The sequence below is a fragment of the Cygnus atratus genome, chromosome 4 (genome assembly GCF_013377495.2).
Source record: "Cygnus atratus isolate AKBS03 ecotype Queensland, Australia chromosome 4, CAtr_DNAZoo_HiC_assembly, whole genome shotgun sequence".
NCBI lineage: Eukaryota > Metazoa > Chordata > Aves > Anseriformes > Anatidae > Cygnus > Cygnus atratus.
The window spans coordinates 20,937,225-20,961,590 of NC_066365.1; the positions used below are offsets into that span (position 1 = coordinate 20,937,225).

General features: G+C 44.8%; 1 protein-coding gene across 1 annotated transcript in view; it reads right to left on the reverse strand.

Annotated features, from left to right (window-relative positions):
• Positions 1-23,607, reverse strand: part of STOX2 (storkhead box 2) — a 75,689-nt gene extending 52,082 nt beyond the window's left edge. The window contains 1 exon segment of the mRNA XM_035557923.2: positions 23,171-23,607. Coding sequence (XP_035413816.1) covers positions 23,171-23,336 — 166 coding nt within the window. The 5' untranslated portion in view covers positions 23,337-23,607.
• Positions 23,608-24,366: the final 759 nt, after the last annotated feature.

A 24,366-nucleotide genomic window follows, 5' to 3' on the forward strand; every position in this document is an offset into this window, starting at 1 on the left:
ATATCTCAATAGTACCCTTGGGCAAAAGTGTTAATGTATTAATTTAGTGAAATAATAATAAAATTTCATTGTAGCAGTATCAACAAAACATCATACTCGATCTCCAAGAACATATCAACTGCGTTTTGCTCAGAGAGATGAAGCATAGTAAATGCTTGTAAAAATATATGAGTATTCATAATGAAAATATTCATAGGGAAATCATGAAGGTTCTCAATGTTTGTCAACTATCCACAGAACCAAAGCAACAGCATCACAAATATGATTTATCCCACAGTCCAAAGAGCAAAAGACAGACGGAAAATACTTCAAGCAAGACATAGAGACAGAATAAAGCAAGCCTGCATAGCGTGCTCATATGCATGACAAAGAATCTGTATAGACCCCCACAGCTTTCACTTGAAAATGCAAAAACAGTCAAAAATCTAACAAAGCATGTGCAGTGTTCAGTACCACCGTATGCAAAGTGGAAATAAACTACAGAACATAATACAATATACTACATAATACATATACAATATACTACAGAACAAAATACAGAACAAAAAAAAGCACAGAAAGGATTAAAAAAACAAAACCTGCTGAATCACAAACAGAAACACGTGCACGTCTGTGTGTTTGTGATATATATGCGTGCATGTAAAAGTGCATTACCAGCTCAATAAACTTTTCTCGTACAGACAGCATAAATGTTGGGGGTGTGAGGGCCTGAGTAGGTGAGTGAGACTTCAGCACAGTTAAGATGTTTGGTGCCATTCCTAATGACAGCTAATACCAGAATATTACAGAGAAAGCTGAATGCTGTTTAAATCAGGGGGTCAGGCACATCATGCAACACTGAGTACAGCAAGCTGCAGGGCTGCCTCTTACAGGGGAAGACATCAGAGCTGTTATGCAGCCACTACCTTGGGTACACAAGGAAGCAAAGTGCTTTATGTCTGACTTGGGCAAGCTGTAGCGCAGGGGGTTGTCTCATTTCTGTTTAAAATGTACACATTTAAAATCCAGTGCACTTTCCTCGTTGCAGCGCAGACATCTAGCACATTCAGTTATGCTCTGCTGCCCTCTCCTTGCTGCCTACCCAGGGAACTCCAAGCCCAGCAAAGGCAATTCTGAAACCCTTTTGGGCTCCTCACCTTGACCAGATCTGTGGTCTCTCAGTAGGATTTGATTACAACCATCTCTCAGAAGCTGCACAGCATGTAGAGGTCTTATCCAGGACGATGCTTTCTTTTTCCAATGGTCTGCCTACCTGGGGATTGTGCGCTGTCCTCTAAAGGCACCCTACACTGCCTTCCCAGTCTCTGCAGAAAGGACCATTTTCCCTCGGGCAGATGGCAGCTGCCACTCCGCTCCTCTTACTCCACATTAAGGGGAACATCCAGTCTAAACGTTCCCAATGACTATATTTAGAGCACGACTAGATCTGTTTTGCAACCTACCTGTACTGATATTTACACTTTCACTGAAGGCTGCTTTGAAGTGTTGGCTCTGCACACAGTCGAAAAGAAAACTGCCTGCTTCCTGGGAAAATGTGTATCATAATGCAGAGTTCCAAAACCAGTGATGCAGCAGATAAAATTATTCACATCCTTATAGTACATTCACAAACTATTCAGCTCTGAATAAGGAAGAAAAACATGTAAAAGATGCTGCAAGGATGCCAGAAAGAGTTACTTTCTAAATGACACCTCGCCTGTATGCGGCTTCTTGAACATGCAATTCCTGCAAGGAGAGAAGTATCTACATGTGAAATCCTAAAGAAATAAAGTATTACATTTATTAGTCCAGCAACGGTTTGAATTGAGGATGGAATGAAATTCAAAATGAGCTGTGACACGGGTAGCAAACTTTGCTGTTTCCCTTTAAATACCTTTTCTGCCAAGCAATTACCAATTGCAGTGAGTGAAAAAGCTGGGGGCAGTCTCCTGCATGACCTGAAAACCATCTACTGAAACTTGGGATGCAGTCAAAAGGGAGACACAATTCAAGACACGAAAACAAGACAGACACCACCGCTGCTCCTCCAGACACGGCCCATTCATCTGGACATCCAGCAGACAATTTTGCTTCTGTCTGGAATGCCAGCCACCCTTGTTCCATCTCCCGATAGTGATTAATCACTCTTCAGCAGAGCAACTCATCCAAACCTTGGAAACAGAAAGACACTGTGGGAATCTTAGGCTTCCGAGTGCTTTCCTCTACCTGTGAAAATGAAAAGTCACGAGGAATCTGAAGATAGTATTTCTGATAGTAGAGACTGAAAAAAAAAGCATCTTCATATTAGCCACTTAGCTGCCATTGAACACTTATCACATCACGTATATAGTTCAGTGAAAGTTTCTTTGATGGAAGTGAAACATCTTTCAAAACCAAACACGAAACACACACGTTCTACAAGCAGCACTGTATTCTGTGGTGATGTGTGCCGATATTCCAGCTCAGCCTTGGCTGTGCTTTGCCAGCCGCAGAGCTGCCTTCTTATATCCTGCTTTTCCATTCTGGAATCCACTGCACTGCTGCTACCGCCACTTTGTCTTCCTCCACGCTCTTTGTGACAGTTCTCCTTAAAAACTAGCCACAAAGTAAGCTTGATTTATATGGCCAAATTACCTCACTTATATGAAAGCAGCCACCAAGCTTGCCTCAGTAAATTAAATGTACAATAATAATAAAGTAATGAGAACCATTCTCTTGGGCACATCTGAAATCCGGTGCTAGCTATGATATACAGCCTGGCTCACTCTGGTACAGCTCCATCCCAGGAGGCGAACTGCACAGCATTTGAGAGCAGTTTTTTTTTTCGTCCTTCTGTTTATTCTTGCTAATGTCACTGCATAGTCAGAGTTCTTCCATCCACTGGATGCAAATCTAGACAAAAAATGAGTACGGTAATAGACAAGTGTTGTGTAATTAAGAAAACTGATATTTTTGCCATTAAAGCAAAAATGGTACAAAGCATGCCTAGATGAATTAAACAGACTCGTAGGTAGGGTCATTAATGACACAAATAGGTGGGCCTTAAATTAGGGGTACAGTTTTATTTTAGCATGGGCTTCACAAGCTTTTGCCAAAGGCTCAACTATATTTCCAGAACTACCTTTGGTTTAGTTAAAATAGCATTGTTTGTGCACAAATACTCAAATCCACTTGAGAGGACTGGCTTGTATCCACCTGAGGTGGAAGCTGGAGTATCATCTCCAGAGATCCCTTCCAACCTAAGTTTTCCGATGGTCTTAACGCTCCAGTACGTAGATGTTCAATCAGATGCCAAGTTGTACAAACTACTGCGCAACACTGGAGGCGGGGTCTGGAATCCAAGACCTGCATACTCCTACTGAAAATATGCATCCCTTCTCAAGCTAAGCTTCTAATGCATGTCATGCAGCAGTCAACATGATCAATACCAGGTCTCAGGTTTGCAAACTCTGACATACCTGGACCCTGGGACTCGCACCATCCCCTTAGGTGTGTTAGCGACAGCTGCACAATTAAGCAAATGTGCAGAATCTAGGCCTTAATGCTATCACTTGTGTCTATCTTTTGAATAGAATATTTATTAGGAAAACTTCACAGTCAAATCTGAGTCCCTGTTATCGTTCCTAACGCATCTTTAGATTTTGCTGATGACGCTACGGGTTTTGTGCAAGTTTGGGATTTTTTCATTTGTTTTGTTGGCAGGACCAGGGAAGTCCAGGGCTGAGACTGGTGGAGAGACAGCGTTCCCAAGGACTGTACAATAGAGCAGTGTTTCCTAAAGTAGGTTATGTGAAGGACAAGCAGAAAGGCACAAGAGGGAGGGGTGACGGTGGAGAATATAGATGATGTCATCCTTAGGATGAGCAGATCTTCAAAAATATACGGCAAGAAATTATTTTCTGAGTGGGAGTTCTGCTTCCTAAAGCTGGGACAATCCAGATCGATCACAGTGCTCCTTTGTTTAACAGAATCCCGTTAACAAACTAGTTCTGGAAATGTGGACAACCTGGTTATAACGGGCCACGTGCTTAGCCTTTGTCTTAAGCCTATGCCCAGATGACCCATTTTGCGCATTTCAACCAAGAATAAAGTGACCTCATTCTCAAAAGTGCTGAGCACCAGCTGTTCCCATTGTGTTCACAAGCCCCACTATAGGTTCCTGTTTTGAAATTCTTGTCCTCAAAAGAATTTTGAGGCAACAGAGTGATTATATGTTCTTCTACTTGCCATATGCCTATTTATTTTAGTTCAGATATAAAAGTCTGAATCAGCTACTTTAAAATCCTGAAGACTCAAATTAGAACAAGTACTCTTGCCACTGGAACAGAAGTGCACATAAGTGAGCCACTTGATCCTTAAAGAATTTTTTTTTTGCACAGAATGATGACTAGATTGAAGGTCACAGTATTTCGACCTTAATGCTTAGTTTCTTTTTTCTCTTCCCTCTTTTTAGTGAATGGGTTAAGAATGGGGGAAAGCTATCATCCCAGATCATTTAACACTTGAATTGATATCACTGGGATGAAGTTTCTTGGCTACCTACTATATAAAGCTAGGTAAACAAATTCAAGATCATTTTAATACAGTTGCTAGCTGACAACTTTTACGCAACAAACCTGTATTTGCCTCTAAATAGTTTTTAAACCGTTACTTCAATGTATCACTGTCATCTTGGAAGTGGATATATCACATTGCTTGTGCAAAAAATAAACATGATTACATTATCTCCCCCACCCAGCACTAAGGCTACAGATAAGTGAAAACAACCAAAACAACCTACCCACAAATAACAAAACAAGCCATGCCAACAGTTCAAACGTCACAGGAACCCTAAAGTTGCAGGCAAAGCGCACAGCAAGAGGTAAGAGCTTTATTTTAATAACTCAGAACACAGCCATTCACTGTGAGGACACAGACGGTCCTGAGATGTCTGAGGAAGTTTGAGGTAGCACCTCAAGGTATCAGTGAAGTAAATAAATAAAAATCCAGTCGCTCTTAGTGACACCACCTTCTAAACACAGCTTATTTCTTTAATGTGAGGAACGTTTATCAATGACATTTTGAGGGTGGAAAAAAAGCCATAAAACCTGCAAAAGCACAACTTACAAATCCCTTGATACTTCAGTACATTTGGCTTAGGGTCCCTGAAATATTTGTCCACTCTCCTTTAAAGGCTGTTCCTCTAAGTACCTGAACTCAGCTCCTTCCAGGCAGACTCATTCCTCTTCACACAACTGATGCTAAGCTGTTTCTCTCAAGAACCAGATGCACAATCAAAATTTCTGAAATACCATATTGGTCCTGAAATCCACTTGACCAATGCCTGAAGAGACAAGGCTGGGTGGATAGTAAAAATCACAACATGGAAGCTGTGAAAGTACTACTAGACATGGAAGAAGGTGTTAAGCAATGCACCAGCACAAGCACATTAGTACCACCAAGTTGCTGGGTTCCTTGCCTCATCGGTCACGAAGGAGTACCTGGTTTTTTGGCTTCACTAGTCTCAGCAGAGAGTAAAATCAGGAATTCTGGTATCTACCTTTCTACTTCTTTCCAACTGCAATATGGGAAGTGAAATGGAAGAGTGGAAGAGAGCAAGAGGGAACGGAGAAGAAAATCTCTGATTAAATCAAGATGACAAAGACAGGAATGCTGGATTTGAAATTAATAAAAAAAACCCTCACACTTAAAAGCACGTGCACTTACAGTTAAGACCTTAAAAACACCTCTACTTGTTCCTTACAGCTGTTGTTTTGAGAACCATCAGAAAGTGCATCCCACCTTTGGCCTCCAAAGCTAGACTGCATTATTTCTGAGGTTTACTTTGCTGGGAGCCATGGAGCATTTGCTAATTTCAGATGAAGAGCTGGCTGGTCTATCCTAAGAAAAGCTATATATGCACTATTAATTTGTTCCCTAATATCATTCCTCCATGTAAACTATAGCTGCAATCACAATAGAGACATTATGGCAAACACGCCATGGTATTATCCTCTATAATCATCAAAGTGAGGACAAGCAATGTAAGATCCTAACTTCTGTGGTTCACACGTTAAAAGGAAAAATCTATGCCATTCTAAATTATACAACAGACACCGTTTGTGAACACAAGCTACCAAAGCAGACTCTGCCTTTTGCTCTTCACAGAATAAAAAAAAAATACAACAAACTAAAATGGACCAAGAAAGACCCGAGCATAACTATGTTTTCCAGATCTCTAAGAACAAGCCATGCCTTGTTAGATCCTCACTGTAGCTCCGAGCTGGTTTCAGGCAGCTTTGACAGTACACAGCACAGCAGGAGCCAGGACACATCCAGCAAATTAACTCACGCTGCTTTCAGAGGAGCTTGGTCAGACAGGCTTGGTGGCAGGCCATCGGCTCCTCGTGCGAGGGGTCTCCCAAGTCCTGCCACCTTGCCCCTGACCACAGAACAGCAGCCCGCTGGGGCTGGGAAAGGGGTGACAAGAGGGAGCACAGGATTTAACCTCATATGATACTTATATGCCTTTATTATTTATATCCGCATTTACATTTATATTACTATGGACCTCCAAGAATGGCTATGTTGAGATATGCATCAGCTGGCAAATGTTGTGCCAGTTTTCAAGAAGGGCAAGAAAGAAGACCCTAGCAATTACAGGCCTGTCAGTCTCACGTCAGGGCCTGGTAAAATTATGGAGAGGATGATCCTTGAAGTTATTGAAGCGCACCTGGGGGACAATGCAGTCATTGGTCCCAGCCAACATGGGTTCATGAGGGGTAGGTCCTGCCTAACAAATTTGATTTCCTTTTATGATAAGATCACCCACCTAGTCGATCAAGGGAAACCAGCTGATGTGATTTTTTTGGACTTCAGCAAAGCTTTTGACACGGTTTCCCATAGGATCCTACTGGACAAAATGTCCAGCATACAGCTAAACAAAAACATCAGGCGATGGGTGAGCAATTGGCTCTCAAAGGGTTGTGGTAAATGGGGCCACATCTGGCTGCCAGATGGTCACTAGTGGGGTCCCTCAAGGCTCCATTTTAGGGCCAGTCCTCTTCAATGTTTTTATAAACGATTTGGATGTAGGACTAGAAGGTGGTCTGAGCAAATTTGCCAACGACACCAAACTTGGAGGAGTTGTGGACTCGGATGAGGGTGGAAAGGCCTTGCAGAGAGATCTGGACAGATTGGAGAGCTGGGCGATCACCAACCACATGAAGTTTAACAAAAGCAAGTGCCGGGTCCTGCACCTGGGATGGGACAACCCTGGCTCTACGTACAGACTGGGCGACGAGACGCTGGAGAGCAGCCCCGCAGAGAGGGATCTGGGGGTTGTGGTTGACAGCAAGTTGAATATGAGCCAGCAGTGTGCCCTGGCAGCCAGGAGGGCCAACCGCATCCTGGGGTGCATCAAACACGGCATTGCTAGTCGGTCGAGGGAAGTGATTGTCCCGCTCTGCTCTGTGCTGGTGCGGCCTCACCTCGAGTACTGTGTGCAGTTCTGGGCACCACAGTACAAGAAGGACATTAAATTGTTGGAGAGTGCCCAGAGGAGGGCGACGAAGATGGTGAAGGGCCTAGAGGGGAAGACATATGAGGAGCGGCTGAGGTCACTTGGCCTGTTCAGCCTGGAGAAGAGAAGGCTGAGGGGGGACCTCATCGCAGTCTACAGCTTCCTCGCGAGGGGTAGTGGAGAGGCAGGGGACCTATTCTCCTTTATCACCAGTGACAGGACCCGCGGGAACGGTGTGAAGCTGAGGCAGGGGACGTTTAGGCCGGACATCAGGAAGAGGTTCTTCACCGAGAGGGTGGTCGCACACTGGAACAGGCTCCCCAGGGAAGTAGTCACTGCACCACGCCTGTCTGAATTTAAGAAGCGATTGGACTGTGCACTTAGTCACATGGTCTGAATTTTTGGGTAGACCTGTGTGGTGCCAGGAGTTGGACTTGATGATCCTTATGGGTCCCTTCCAACTCGGGATATTCTATGATTCTATGATTCTACATGCTAGAAAGAAGGTATAAACGCAGCTATGAACATCACCTCCTTGCAATTAAAGTCATTAGACTTTGGCTTTTTCCTTGTGACTACATTATTTTTGTCTTCAAAGATAAAAGTAGTCAGGCCAAAGAAATTACCCCAAACGCTCATGCATCAAACCCAGCTGCTTAGCATATTTCATTACCACACTGACTTCAAAAATACTGAGCAATTTAAACCTGCAAGTCACTTGGCTTTAGCGAGAGATAAGTGCCTGAGATAAGAGAGGTGTAATTGTTCAATGTAATTCTGCAGCGTGTTTTATATAAACATTTGCTAACACTGCACTTCGTATATTTTGTTTCAGAGTTGTGAAATTCTGATGAATATTCCAGCATTTTTTGTGGCACATTCCATTAATTTTTCCAAGTCCAGGGTTCCCCTTGATGATGAATTAAATAAAACACCCTACCCTCAAAGCACCAGTGGGGCAGTTATGCTTTGCAACGGAGACAACAGCCTACAGGCTTCTGGGAGTTACCCAGCTTATGCCTTTTCACTGCTGAGAAGACGGGGGAAATCTTAAACAATTTGTTCCTGAAGAGCTCTGAAATTGGGATTATCAAGATAAAACTTTTGCTCGTAACAAAATGATCTGGGTGTATCCTAACACGGTATTTTTTCCATAATCTAACTATTACGTAAATTAAATGCTCTGAAGTTAGGGCCCCTATATGTTTCTTGGATACTTTTTTAGGGGGCCTGGTTTCACGATGTTGTCTCTCAGCCCTGTGCTATCAGTTCTTCCACCTCTGACTCCTCAGTCTCTTGGACAATACCAAGCAAAGGTCTTCCATCCCCACAACTCTCAGTGACCCATCACAAGATCTCCCGAGGAAATGACTGAAGCCAAAGCTCAGCCAAACAAGGAGACATCAGAGCACCCACAAGGGAGGGAAGCTTTATGAAAGAAAGCCACAGGAAGCAGGGCTTCAGAAGCTCCACAGCTCACAAAAACTTCCTGGTTTTCTTGACCTCAATAGCTACTTGTGAATAACTGCTGGGGGTAACCCTGCAGCCTCCACTCGAAGACTCCCTTTGAACACTAGAGTTTACCGCCCGCTTCCAGACGTAGAATTACTCTCGCTTCTCCTAAGTGTCAGGCTCTGGTCCAACTCCCTGCCCTCCAAACCACTGGTAAAATCAAAGGGAGAGGCTGCCACAAGGAGATGGTGGCAAAGGACAGCTCAGCATAAGAGAATGGTAAATTCTGATGTCACACTGTAGCATGATCTAGCAAGGCGTGGCACCTTACCACAAAATCTGGCTCCTTACCCCGGCTTCAGAATTGCTTACGCGACTCAGCAAGAGCCACTTGAGGCTCCAGTTCTGCCCCTTCCCTAACCTACATAACTTTGACAAAAGTACCCCGGAGTCTTCATCTTCACCTCCACCCCGAGCACCAAGCGCTCTGGTCCCCTAGCGAGGAGATCACCAGCCTCCAGGTGCATGCAGGACCAGGCTAAGCCCACCGCTTTCACACCACCACCACTAACGAATGGACGATTACACAGTGCTGATCCTTTCGAGGGTCACCTAGTGAAGTTCAATTTGTTGCCTGCCTTTCTGTCTGAAGAAACTACTCTCCTGTTGGCCAGAAATGGGCTGAAGGACCTTCCTTTTGCTCTCATGCTAAAATAAACTAGTAACAACTCAGTTAACATCAACAGAATTGCACTCATACGTAACAAAGGATCAGGCCCCATGACCTATCAGGTCATTTTCAGTGATCCTATAATCAGAAAAGCCAAATTAAAGATTTAACATTTGACCTTTGCTGTTGCTTCTAGGTTAGCTAACACAGATTAAAAGTATATAATTTTTTCAAGAGTTCATAAAACATAGGTTTTACTTCCCGTAAGGAACATTTGACATGTTGTTATTGTGCACTAGAATTTAAAATGCTAAAATTTTTAATATGTAATATTAATTTCAGACTCTAAATCATCTGCATGGGAGTTACTCAGTGTATTCTGCCTAAGAACACACTTGAAAGAGATTAGATCACAGGCTGGAGTGAATAAAAAACAATCTCACGAGAACTTGAGTGGTACAGTGGTGGTTAAAACACTTCTGCAAAGCAAACAAGAAGTGACAGATTCTAAGATTGCTGAGACTGAATCTTATTTTTTTTTTAAACTATTTCCTTAAATTTCATCACTTTTCTGTCATTTTTACTGTTTTGCATCCTACATATATTTTCTACCATTTGCATTGTTTTTCCAGTGTTTGTATTTTGGTCTTGCTAGGAAAAACATCTACAACATCAATTATAATTACTAACAGCACGCACATCTAAATTGAACACCTGCAGATATATACAAAGCATAAACAAAATGCACTCAGGCTGGTATAAAATTTTGCCTCTCCATATAGAATACATGAAATGGACATGCTCTGACGCTACATTAGCAAGTGGAATACAAAAACTTCAGCAGAAGGGTGAAGATTAAAGACAGCAAACTTAAAAAGCACGTAAGTATAAGGTAAAATGATATATAACATACGTAAATATATTTATGCTATGTGCATTAATATATGTACATATGTATAAATGTACACACAAACATACAACCTTTACCTGTTTCATGAAGTGAGATTAAAGAGCTCCTTCTGCTTTCCACCATTTGCCCTACACCAGTTACTGATATTTTGCTATGCGGTCAAGTTAACCTGCAGAGTGTCTGAGGTTTGGGCTTACACTTAGCTTTTCCTGGTGTGTGAGACCAAGAAGCAAGCAGCAAGCACCCATTTTCCGTGCGAGCTCCTGGAATACGTGGGGGGAATGGAACGAGCACTGCAGTTTTCTGAGCAGCAAGAGTGCAAGAGGAAATAATCTGAATGGTAACAACGGAAGGGAGCAGATGGATCTGAAGGAGGACGTGGCCCACCAGCACCACCAACCAACACATTTGCTCCTCAGCCTACCTTCTGCCCAGCCCCTCACCACGTGCAGTGGTTATTTAGCACACACACAGCAAAACGATGACTGCCATGAACGTTACGGAAGCTGCCTTGAAGCACCAGGTGCCGCACAGACAGCACAGCTGCCGTCCCCAGGCAGCCCCGGGCCTGGCTCAACGCGTGATGGCGGAAGCGTCACTGCAGTCATCTCCAGCCACGTTTGCGCTATCCACCCGAAATCTACTTCAGAAAACACGTCTGTATGATGTCGGTGAACTAATGGGGCTGGAGATATAAATCTGATGTATACAGGAGATCACCATCTACAGCACCTCTGCAGAGAGATGATGGCAATGGGACGGCTCAGCGCTCTGGTACCATTTTCAAAGGCAGCCTAACTGCCAAGCACACGGGGGCAGTTCAGGCCTACGTGCAAAACCAGGTAAGTGGATTTTAAAACCCGCACAGTCAAATTTACTATCCTGCAAAGATGCTGAACAGTTGGTTCCTGTGAAAATCATCAATTTTACTGAGACTTGCAGCATGTCACAACCTCAGGAAGTCACGCTGGGAAGTTATGGCCTTTCCCTGTTAGCTGAACAATTACTTCTCACCCAAGATTATTCTTGTGAGCCAGCCAACGCCTTCAAAATAAGGAGAAGGAGTACCTTGAAGATATGAAACGTCAGGATCCACTTTTGCAGTACTTCCTCAGGACCACTCTGTCTTGAAACAGCAGTTCTGCCTGATTAATACGTGGAAGACTTGAAACTGGTAGCGTCTTGGCACCAGATCCTGCTCGCAATGTGAATCAAGAGTTGACATTTTTGGAATGTCAAGAGTTGATATAACAAGAAGCTTCTGCTTAATGCAAGCCTTTCATCTAGGCATGCGTCACCTTCGAGATGAGACAGCTCATGATGCTCAGGATTCAAAGGGGAAGGGAAGGGAGGGACTAAGGGAATAAGACAAACTGAAAGCAGGAATAAGTGGAATCATAGAAATAATTGAGCAACTGCTCCTTTCATGACCTCACAACCTATCTTACTTAAATAAAGAATGTGTGATGACATGCATACTATTAATACCCCAGTTAGAGGAATCTGGAATTTGTGCGTGTTGTATCTGGAGAGAGAGGATTGATGTTGCCTCTTGACCTAGCGGCTGATATGTTGCTATTCCACCACCAAAAATACCAGGAGCCTCAAGAACTTCACAAGCACATATATTCTTCGTTTGTGAGAAATACTGTGAAGCAGGGCAGGACGAGACCCAAACAAGTATGGCACTGATAATGCACACAACTCAGGGCTGCCAAAGGGCAGCTCCTCATATAGCAGGCGAGCAGTTGTCACTGCCCTAACATTTCCACATGTACTGCAGAGTGTACCTGCAAGAGAAACTTGCTGAGGGTTACTAAACAAACTGCATCGCCTGAAAAAGCTGGAGGCAGGGAAAGTACCACATTGCTCTCTTCCTCTTCCCAGAGCTCCTGTTTGTGGTCATAGTTGGAGATAGCATAGTGTGCAAGACGGACCTTGGTCTTACTTCATACAGCTACTTTTACATTCTCACCTCAAAAAAAAATCAGAAATTCTTTGGTATATCATCACAGAATCCCCAGTTTTCACACCATTTTTCCTATCTAATCTCTTGAACTAGCCAGCCTTTTTGTCCTATCCACACTCCTTCCAGCTCTTGCACTTTTTTTCATACACCACCTTTGCACGGCAACATATACCAGAGTGGGTTTGGATTTTTTTTTCTTTGTTCTTGCTGGTCCCCATGACAAAACAGCCTTTCTAACATCAAGCACAACAATCGCATAACACATGCATCTAGGAATATGACACCCAGGTCAAATGTTCCAATCTGAAAAGTTGGGTTTGAAGTTAACTTGCTGCCAGAGATAAATGACAGTTCCCAAAGGTTGCTGCACTGCCAGACAGTTTTGCCTCAATTAGTGTTTACAGACCTTGGTTAGACACCAACCCACAAGTAAAATCAGTCAACATAATTTTGTATGTTTTCCTTTTTGAAATACACTGTCCTATTTAACTGCCCCATTAGCTAGCGAATGAATTACAATGATATAGGAAGGTAAAGCTTTTTTCCTCAACTTTTTAAACTTACCTTTTCATTATTTAACTCTAAAGGCATGCTACAGTGAAACACTTCATCTTACTTATGTACATTTCTTGATGTAAAAAAGTGAAAACTCTTGGGAGAAAAAGGGATAATCATGAAAAGCTGAGCGCACTGTATTGTTGCATGCATATTACTCTATTTGGAAGAATCAGCAGTGGGATGGAAGCTGAATGAGGTTATCTTCTGGTAGGCAGAAAAAAAGTTAAATCAATTATTACCCTTTGAAATGAGCTCAGAGACACTCGAGTGGAGAAGCAATGGTCCTGATTTAAATCCAGTGAGCTAAATGACTTAAACTGAAATCTAAAGGTGAGCTGGGGGACCCTATTTCTCGTGGCCAGAACGCAAGGATACACACCTGCTCCAGCAGAACAGCAACGCTGACCCTGATTCCTCTTTTTGTTCGCTGCCATCACACCCGCCCTTGCTTCTGGTTAGCCTGTCCCAGTTTCTCTGGCTTTCCGATCTATGACCCTTATTCAAAGGCAGACTTCAATTAAAAGGGAGCATTACTCAGCAGTTAGAGCTATTCCCTCCTCAGCCTTTATAATTCCCCGGTGTAGGCAAAGAATACATGCAAGAGAGACAGGTACATACCTTGTCTGTGGAGAAGCAGCAGCGCTGCTGGCAGGTAAGATTGCCTACCTGAACAGCCGGACAAAAATTTGTGTACTTTTCCATTAAGGACAGAATGGGACCCTTGGGGACTTAGTGTGCATTCTGGCGTATAATGTATAATGTGGCGCATCCACACAGAGACCACTTTTGCAAAGCTAGTATTTAGCAACTTATAAAATGTAATAAATACGCTTACATAAACTATCATTCACTCCGCTGGATAGGGCAACACCACAGACAGCATATCTGATGAAAAGTTACTGCACACATCTCCAAAATAAACAATTACCTATCTAGCTAGGGCACTCTCTTGTGAAAAGTGGTAGTTAAGAACGTGCTTTCTAAAATGAGGTCTCCAAAAGACACCTTAATTTTATACACATAGTTACTTGAGGATATTTCTGCAATTAAATGCAGAATTAAATGGATAATGCTGTTAATAATATGCTTTAAGTTTCGGTTAGCCCTGAAGTGGCCAGGCAGTTGGGCTTGATGATCTTTGGAGGTCCCTTCCCCATGAGCTGAGCTATTCTGTTCTGTTCTGTTCTATCCTATTCTATTCTATTCTAATTCTATTCTACTCTATATTCCACAGACTGAACCTAAGATTGGCTCAAAAGAAAACATCTAGTGATTTTAGTAAAAACAAAACAAACAAAAAAATCTGCACAATGTTTTGAATTGGCCACATCTCTTTCCAGAGAACTGGAAAGTTGGAAAAGTACAAAAAAAAACTTTTTTTTTGCCTCTTTGTTCTGTGAAAACATTCCAACTAGGTCAACTCTTATGCAGAGACCCCATGCGAAGACGATTTCAAGCTTTCACTCCCGCAATTGCGAGTGCCCCACGAGCGGACAACCAGCAGAAAGGCCGGGCTGCGTGCCAGCCGCGAGCCCTGCGGCTCCCACCCACCACCCAGGCTCCCCCCTTAGTCAACCAGCCCGGAAGTTAACGCAACAGGATGAAGACCCCCATAACACGAGGGCCTTGGGTGAACCCTCCACGGTCAGTGCCTCTGCCCTCCGTCTCCTGGAAGAGATGCTCTGCAGCCATGCCCAATTTGCACCTGGGGGTTGCAGCTGTTTCAAACTTAGCGTTAAAACCAATAAACCTTTCCCTCTGAAGTTTTTGTTCCCTCTACCCACCCAGACGGCCATGCAGGATTTACACCTAAAAGCACAACGATCTTAAGAAAACCTTGTAAAAATATTTCCGTTTCACCCTGCTTAAAAAAATATTTAGATTAAGGCTTATGTGTAGTAAAACAAGGTCACTGTATGATCCAAGAATGTAAATTCTCAGGAGAGCAGAATTAGAATATCCTAGGAAAACGAGGATTGCTACTTTGCTCTAAAATGCTGTGGAAATTTCAGAGGCGAAGTGAAGTACCACGCTGAAATTCAGTACATCATCTTTACTTGCCCGTGAGATGAGCAGTTCAATTTATGGCGTTTACAACGTTATCGCGTATGGTCAGAAGTTCATCCTCTGAAACTAGGTCACAGGTCATCAACAGGAAATCCATAGGAAATTATGGAGGAAATTAAAAGAACACAAATGGGCATGAAAACTAGTTTATATAATCTAGGTTCTCGCAACACTGCTTCCTGTGTTATGATGTACTCAGCTTTCTTACTGAACTTGGCCTTTTCCAGGCCACATTAAGTAAGGATTGCTGAATTGTCTATTATATTCTTTGTGCTTCAAAATGCCGAGGTCAAATTCACCACAAAGGGCCATTCAATTCTCCCTGTAAATGATGCAACTGGGACAGAAAACGGTAGCAGAAAGAGGTGCTTTGAGACCACTAAGCATGGGTTTCTAACCTGCATATGGGTGCACGAGGTGCTTCACGGACCCGCACACCGGGCACAGGACAGAGCCCAAAGTGAGGTACAAGAGATGCTCTTTGCTACCCATCATCTTACTCTTTTGTGTTGTTTTCACATCCTATCAGAACTAATAAAACCATCGAGATATATTTGTTCAACACTAAAACTTGATTTTTATAATAATAAATTGTGCGTTTTAGCTATTCCCTACAGATATTGCTCCCTACTGAAGGAACAGGAACCACTCCTATAATTTAAAAACTGCGATAATCGCGTCTTCTACGATGTGTTGAAAAGCAGAGCTACCTTTGGGTTGTGAGGAGTTGGTTGACCTGGTAGAGGTGCTAACAGTACATAACAACAAGCACTCCACATCATTTACTGCTGGCACTAGCAAGGCTTCTTTTCCAGCTTGCACAAAGGAGAGATGGCAAATTCCTGTGAATGCCGTGGCGTCCAAAGGTTGAACGGAAGGGAGAACATAATTTGCAGAAGGAGGACTTGTCTGTTCACACTGAATACACCTGTTCTGGATGTTCATTCTTACCCACTGTTACCAATTCAAGCCCTGGGTTGCGACAGTGCCCCTTTTGTGACAGGCAGCCTGGCAGCACAAAAGAAAGGATAGTTCTACTGGACAGATGACCACCTAAGTGTACTGAGCTGCGGAAATGGTTCAAGAGCTGCAGAAAGCAAAGCCAACCAGTGACACAACTGTGATCACCTCCCTCACCTCCTGGACCTCCTACTATCTCTTGGAGGAAGGGGCAAGGAGAACTTGCTAGGCTTTCTACAGTGAATTCAAGCCTGCAGAAAATAAGTTTTGTTGTTTTTTTTTTTTTCAGTTACCTTCCGCAGAGTGCTTTAGAAGCTGCCAACAGACCCCAGGGCTCTGTCTAAACTAGACTGCGCTACCCACGCCACCGCGCTGCGTGCCCAAATACGCTTCCTATGAAGTTGGGTCTTCCTTTCTTCCCATTCCCCACAGCCTGTTTGTGCAAGAACAACATCATCCCAGTGCCTACATATTGTCCAAGAGCACGATACAAAATAGCCCTGGTAGAGTACCCATTTAGGTCTCATTTTCTACCAATACTATTCCTTTTCCTTTTTCTGGTGCACATAAAACCCACTGGTTGGACAGAATTGCATCAAGTATTTCTTAGATACTTCTTACAAAGGGCATCCAGTGTGAACATCTAAGCCCAGATCTACATCCACTCCACCGAAGCATCCAATATCCAGTTTTGATAGTTTAGTGGTAGCTTGGTCATTTAAAAATAATGCAATGTATTGTTTTACTTTTCAAGAAAAAAAAGTATTTCTTTTAATTTAGAAATTCTTACACAAGCTCTAAGTCAGCTGACAATTTGTTATTGCGGCTCTAATACTGCTTGGCCTTTTCCAGCCAGGTAAGAGCATGTTGAGGAGGAAGAGCCAGGAATAAACTGCACCTGAAAATACTTTCCAGCCCTGCTTTGTTTCAGTCACAGGCTGGGCATCATGGCCCAGCATTTAGATGACAGGAGGCTGACTCAGCTTCAGTGCTATTCACGGTAACACTCTACAAAATGCTATGGATTATGAAAGTCACCCTAAAGAACCTCCCCAAAACAATGAAAAGGAACCCCAGTCTTTGGAGGATTTCTACAGCATGCCTAGAAAAATATCTTCCTTTCATTCTTCTCACCTGATTCTACTTACACTTCCTTTAACCGTAAACAGAACCTTACAAAGATGGTAGCTTACTCTCCACTTACTCATTTCTGTGCAAACGAAGGCTTATTGTTGCTCACAATTGCACAGGTCACTGGCCTAAACCAGGGTAATCTGCAAAATCCTCACATTGCAGCCTCCTCCAAGAAGTGATGCATTTTGCAAAGATGTGGCTGCAATTCGATTCCAAAAGGGCCAGATATTCAACACCCTTCGGGTTTATCAAAACTTTCCAACAAAGGCGAAGTGTAGCTTCTGCACCTGTGACAGCCTGGGAGCTATTCGTGATGAATCAGTGCTGTGTTTGTTCCGAGCAGTTGTCTGCTCTTGAAAGAGGAGCCTCCCGTACCATCAGTGAGCTATCGCGATGTCTAGTCTGCATATAATGAGTTACTTCAGTCACAGGACTGCAGGAAAACACACCTGGAAACGCACTCCGATTCAGAAGCGGATGACAACTCTGCACAAACGCCCTTTGGTGACCCGATCCTGGTGCCCCTCTGTGCACCCTGACCTGGCCCAAGGTTCACGCGGCTGAGCACAGCCAACACAGCCTGTGAAAGTGAGAGGGATCCTGGTAGCAGTGATGGAGCCTGGGGAGGAAAAACAACCCGAAACTTAGCCCTGCAGGGACGAGCGCTTTGAAACGAGATGGAAACATGAGCAAGTCTAGGTAAGACAGACTCACACACAGCCTTCTGTTTCTTTCTTGTATTCATTCCTCTTGGATTTTACTTCTACTGCCATGAACAAAAAAGCTGCTCTGGATCCCCCTGCTCACAGGTCTCAGCTGGGACTCAGGTACTCCAGTACAGCTTGCTCAGCTGGGAGGATGCACAGCCCATGCACTGTCCAAAGCTTGGTATAAGGGTGAAGAGTCAGGGATATGCAGAAAACATCTTGGTACCTGCTGGGAAAGGACCAGGCCTGCAGACAGTGGTGCAGCTGACAGGTATGACAGCGTTGCAGTTAACACTGAACCAACAACCACAGGAGTGAAAACCAGGGCTCTCTCTGCAAAGGTTGGTCAGACAAGATGTGTTTCGTACTCCCTCTGGCAAGAAACCACAGGGGGAAATCAAACTAGCTGAAAATGGTGCAAAAAAATGAGTGGCCAATGAACTTATGCAAAGTTTGTGTGGTCTGAAGCCAGGAGCAGAATTAGGCCCTTCTCTCCCCTGACCAGGACCTAGTGAAAGCTCCTGCTTCTCTTCCCAGGTAAGCGGATGCCCCAGGGGCCAAAATGGACTGGAAGGCAAAGGCAGCCCAGAAGCAGCTTCCCAAGCAATAAGGCAAGCATAAGCCCTGAAGTAACTGAACGGAGCCACCCAGCTGGGTTCCCAGCTCAGCACAGGCCGAAGCAAAGGATGCAAGGCAGGAGCTGAGGGGCAGGAGCTCTGCATGCCACCAACACCCACCCGCTCCTATGGTTTTATGGTTCCAGGACTGGTCTAAGACAGCCTAAGCTACTCAGAACTCTGGGAGGCAAAGAGATCACATTACTGTTAAGCAGACAAGTTGGAAGGTGTTTCTTAATGCCACACGGAGAGAAGAAGAAGGTGATGCAATCCTGATTATTCCATTAAATATTAATTGCAATACAGCTACTTTCGAGCTAGAACATATTCCCGTAGATAACTGAACTGAGGGACAGGAGAACTGAACAAGCTCCAAGGCTTTGTGTAGATCTGTCATTTCTCAATTACGTTAAACTGCCTTCTTCAGATCATGCACGGTTATCTCCAAATATTAATTTTTATTAGAGTCAGAAGTTGAAGCTAAGGGGCAAAAAAGAGACTCAGGATTCTCCAATTTGCTCTAATCTGACTCTCAAGGTCCTTCTTTCTGTTCAAGAAGGCTGAAGAGGCAGCCCTAGACCTTCCACCAAACACTCCTGAAACACAGGGAGGTATCTCTTCCTCCTAGGAATCCTAATTTGCACACAGATAACATCAGTCGGCTAGCTGGTCAGTGTTACCTCCTTTCTCGCCTTTCTCTTCTGCTTCAGCTGGGTAACGAAGCTCCGGGAGCTGCACAGCAATGCTGAGACTGAATTTCACCGCTCAACTTCAGAGCACTGAAACACGTGCAAGGAAATTTTATAGCAAAGAGCAATAAAGGCATTGCAAACTTTTTGGAAGGTAACCTTCAAATAAGCAAGCTCCAGAATTAGCTTTTACCGTTGTGGAGAGCTCTTCAGACATTCCTTCGTTCTGCATGTGCTAGACTGCCACCCTACGCCGCCCCCACCCCAAATTGACACGCCACCTCCAACACCAAGATCTTCAGCCAAAATAGCTCACCAAAAGCTGCAGAAGAAAAATATATATATATTTCTCTGCAGAGCACTACTCAGTTCTGGTAACATTTTACGCCTGGGTCAACCACAGTGAGCAGTTTGTCTCCCCACCGAGAGAAAATCCGGGATTTCCCTTCTTTATTTAGGAGGGGAAAGAAAAAGAAAAAAGAAAGCTCTGACATTTCAAACGCTACACGGTATTATTTCATGGGACCTTTTGGAGCCCTCGTTCCTGAGTTCCAGTAAGTTTTATTCTGCTTGGCAGTTTTATATGATTTCTTTATTTCCCCTTCAATTAAGTAACAATCCATCAAAAACATCAAGTACATCTCCCCCTTTCCAGCAACTTATATGAAATTTATTGGATTCAAACTTTTCAACATCTCTTTTCAACGCAAGGTCAAAGCTCTACATTGTTGTAGTTTTCTTTTTCAGTGTTTTTTTTCCAAGTCAGCCCTCCACTGGGAAATTAATATTCAGCATGAACAATGCACTCCTTGCATGGCCTTTGAACCTCGTGGTTGCTAGGAGGCCTAAAGAAACCCTCGAGTACAGCACATTTAATAGCACGTATCAAGAGATTATTCAGCGGTAAAAATGTGTGATTTTCTAAATTCCCTGCCCTTTTTTTTCCCTCCTTACTCCCATCTCCCTTGATCTGTCAAACAATCTCTAAATTTCGCATGAACTGCATCTGCATCCGCAGTAATTTTCTGCAATTATGGGCAGTTTGTTCCCAAAGTATTGAAAATGTGACTGCTAACCACCAGCGCTGCTTCTTGTCAAATAAATACCACACTGGTCCTTTACTCAGCTTTACTGAAAAGGCTGCTTAATACCGGGTCTGCTTCACCACGCCAGCAGGAGGTCTGCACTTCCCCTGCAAACGGGGTTCTGCTTAGAGGCTGCATTTTCCCCCCCAAAAGCTCCACTGCAACACCATTGCTCGGTATTTCTGTGCTGCTGAAAGAAATGTATATATACGTACATATGATTCTGCATAATATTAATGTTTCAAGCTTTTTAGCATCTTACTGAAGGCCCTTTGACTGTTTGCTTTTTCGTATTTTCCTAACCAGAGTAACTGAGGCAAAAACCCAAGGTTTCTTTCCCACCCTCCACCCCCACCCCAAACAATGCGGCATCTAATTAAAAGAGAACCACAACAATGCTAATGGTGATGAGGTTAAATGGTTGGATAAACAGAATGCAGCCCTCTGAAAAGCCCATGTGTTTCAGGACACTTTCTCCCGTAGGACATTCTGGGTGACAAAGAACGTGTTTGTATTCCCCATCCCCACAACTTCTATGCCAGAAGACTTCCTACAGGTTTCCTGCGAGGAAGAGAGTTTTCTTCAGGTACCCAGAAGTGTTTAGATACAGTAGCCCTTCCTCCCAAAACGAATATTTGGAAAGGCAGTGGACAACAATCCTTTAAAAATAAATCAATGTGGAAACTACCCATCAAGAGAGAACAACCGCATGTCCAGCTAGACGCCAACCAGGTCCCCTTTAAAGCACTTCTGATTTTAATTTTCAATGTAGTATCCCTCCAACAACTTGAGCAGGTTGCTCAAACCGAACATGACATTTGTCCTTCTTCAGTTGTTGCAATTTAAATCAACGCGTTGTATATTCATAAATACAGCACTCCGGGGGTCCAGAGATTACCTTAAAACATTTGTAGCACATTTAATAACCATGGGCCCCCAAAGACACAGGTATCAGCCAAAAAATGCAGGGTGACACATCTCATTCTGAAGATCACTCGTGCTTGAGCACCTACTTGGATTGCATCAATCTTGCCAAGATAAAGCTTTTGCAGAGCCCAAGATTTTCCCTGAAGAATTAAAAACAAGCAAACCCCACACCACTTGGCACAAAACGCTCCTGTGAGCTCCTTCTCTTTTAAATATGGTTTTCCACACTGGAAGAAAGGCCTTGAAGTACTGACTTCAACAGAACTGACACAGCATTGTATCTTTACATTACGAATATGAGAACATCCATGCAGAACGACCAAAACCTTTGCAATTTGGTCAGATCTGGCTTTGTAGCTGCTTTAAGAACCTGCAGCACCAACAAAACAAACACCCCCCCCCACACACGACCATTCTCGTTTTCTTCAGCTGTTCAGGCATAAATTATACTTGTCATTTCCTCTCGATACGTGGCTTCCCAGGAAAGGGGGGGGGGGGGAGAAATCAAAATGACTACTGCCAAAATAGCGCAATTTTCTTACACAGGCAGATTTTTTCAATAAAAATGCATTATTTTTCCCCTTGTGCTTGGGGGTTAATGAAAGAATGGTCACAAGACATTTTTAAAACACGAGAAACCAATCCTGGCCAAAGAGATCTGTTTATTAGAGACAGAGATAGTAAAGCGAGCATTTAACTGACAACCACAATCTTTGGCTCAACCTTCGCAGCAGAAATGGGGGGGGGGGGAGGGACAGGACTGGAAACGTTTTCAGTAATGCATAATAAATACCTTCGTTTTCTCCCGCTCCCTCTTTTTCTCCTTTAAAGGAATCTGCCTACACAACCTAAATTGAGCCTTAGAGGGAAAACGTGCCTTCATGATAAATTGGAATTTGACATCGTAGTAATGAAATCTTATGTCCGATCGTCACAATAAGCAGGCAGCAGAACAACAAAGGAGGTTTCCAGGATTTTCTGCCCCCGTCCCCCTCCCCATCAGCATTTTCCCAAGTCTTCTTTCTGGTGTTTATGAAATGTCTGGATTCCAAGGCCATTAAGATGCATTTCAGGATGGAGCTGCTTCCATTAACATTACTGAGGTTTTCTGAAATTGCACCAGCACTCCGTCTGAGGCCAAGCCTCTCCCTGATGCCTGCCTTTCCCTGTGCTGGTTTTTGTTTTGTTTGTGCTCTCTCCTCCCCATGCACAAACATGTTGGTGCAGTGTCCATTATTTCCCTACAGCCTCCCTTGAAAGCAACGACCAGATGGACATACATGCACGCGTGCGTTCGTTCCCCCACATACACGGCTCTGCTCCCCTTCTACACCTCAAATAATGAATGCAAACGCATTCACAGTCATTTTCACCAAAGCATGCTTTGCCACTGCAGAAACACACAGCTGAAACCTGGAAAGCCTGCAGCAAGGCGAGAGAGCGTTTGCAGTCACAGGTGACCCTCTTTCCTTCCCCAGCAGAAAAACACTCCAGCGCAATGAGTTAAACTAGAGCTAACTGCATTAAAAGGAGACCGTGTGAGGCAGCAGTAAATATCCAGCACATGCTCTTATGCACAAAAGGAGCAAAGGGCTCCATGCTCTGCGCACCCAGTCATTTTTCTCTGCCTTTGCACGGCAGAGAGACATGACCATTTCTCCCATGCATTTATTTCACCCGACTAATAGATTTTAAACACCATATTGCGAGGGCCCTGCTGTGAATCTTGCTGAGGTACAAAATGGTGGATGTATGCCTTTTTTTTTTTTTTTTCCTTTTTTTGTGCATTATTCATAACAACTTACGCTCCCGGTCGCAGGCTCCCCTCCGTACCTACTGCCACAGCCCTGCCGGAGCCGCACACCCGCATCCCGCAGCCGCCTCGCAATAAAGCGGCTCGCACACGCACACGCACACACACACACACGCAAATTATGTTACAAACCTGATGTCATGTAGCCCCGTGATGCCTGCGAAATAAAAGCTGGTGGGAAGTGTTTGTGCAGCCGGTAGTCCTTCTCGCTGCGGGACCTCATGCGGTCGGAGGCCCGGTCGGAGAAGTCGGAGCTAGGCCAGGCCCTCCGCAAGGTCGTACTCCGCGTCTTCTTCATCCTGAGGATGCCCGAGCCTAATCCTCCCGCAGCAGCACGGGCCAGGCCTCGTGGCTCGCCGGACACACGACGCCTGGCATCAGCCTAGCGCCGGCACCGCCGGGGCGCAACCTGCGCCCATGTCGCCGCCACCTCTTCTAGGGCGCGGGCGGCAGGTCCCTTCCCCTTTTTTTTTTCCTCTCCCCCTCGAATGATCCAATTTTACACACGTCCCACAATGCATTACACTTCATTTGCAAGCGGTCCGGCTTATAGCTTCCAGATTCGTGGGGAGGAAAGGCACATTATGTGGCTTCTCAGGCAAAAAAAAAAAAAAAAAAAAAAAAAGGAAAAAGAAAAAAAAAAAGAGGGGGGGTGGGGGGGAGGATTTGCAGCGTGAACGCTCCGGGATCCCAAACAATAGCCCGATTCAGCCTAGCAGTGCTTAGCCAACTGTGAGCCGCGACACAAAAGACCCAAACAAATTAGGAAAACCCCACGGCCGCCGGTTATGACCCGAATCGCAGCGCGCCGGGCGCTGGGAGAGGCGGCGGCAGCTCCCGGCACGGCGGCAGCAGGAGGAGGAGGAGGAGGACGGGGAGGAGGAGGAGAAAGAGAAAGAGGAGGGGAAGGAGGAGGAGGAGGGAGCGCCCGCAGGCGCCTCGCCCGGCCGCGGGACCGGCGCAAGCACCGCCAGCCCCATGCCGCCCTCAGGCCCCGCCGGGGCTCCTCAGGCTCCCCGCGACATGGCGCCGGCCCCCGGCCCCCGGCCAGGCGCTCCCCCGGGCCGGCAGCGGGCGCGCAGGCATTTACATACAAAGCCCCCTGCGCTGCGGGTGGCCCGGCCGCCTCCTCCCTTCCCCGCCGCCCTCCTCTTCCTCCCTCCTTCCTCCTGAGCCCCCTCGGGCCGCCATCCTGCGCCCTGCTCCCCGTGGGGCAAGCGGCCCCAGGCAGGAGGGGAGCGGGGCAGGGGGGTGGTGTCCCCAGGGCATCCATGCATGGAGCCCCCCCCGCCAGCTCGCCGAACCTCCAGACATTTTCTCTCCTCCTC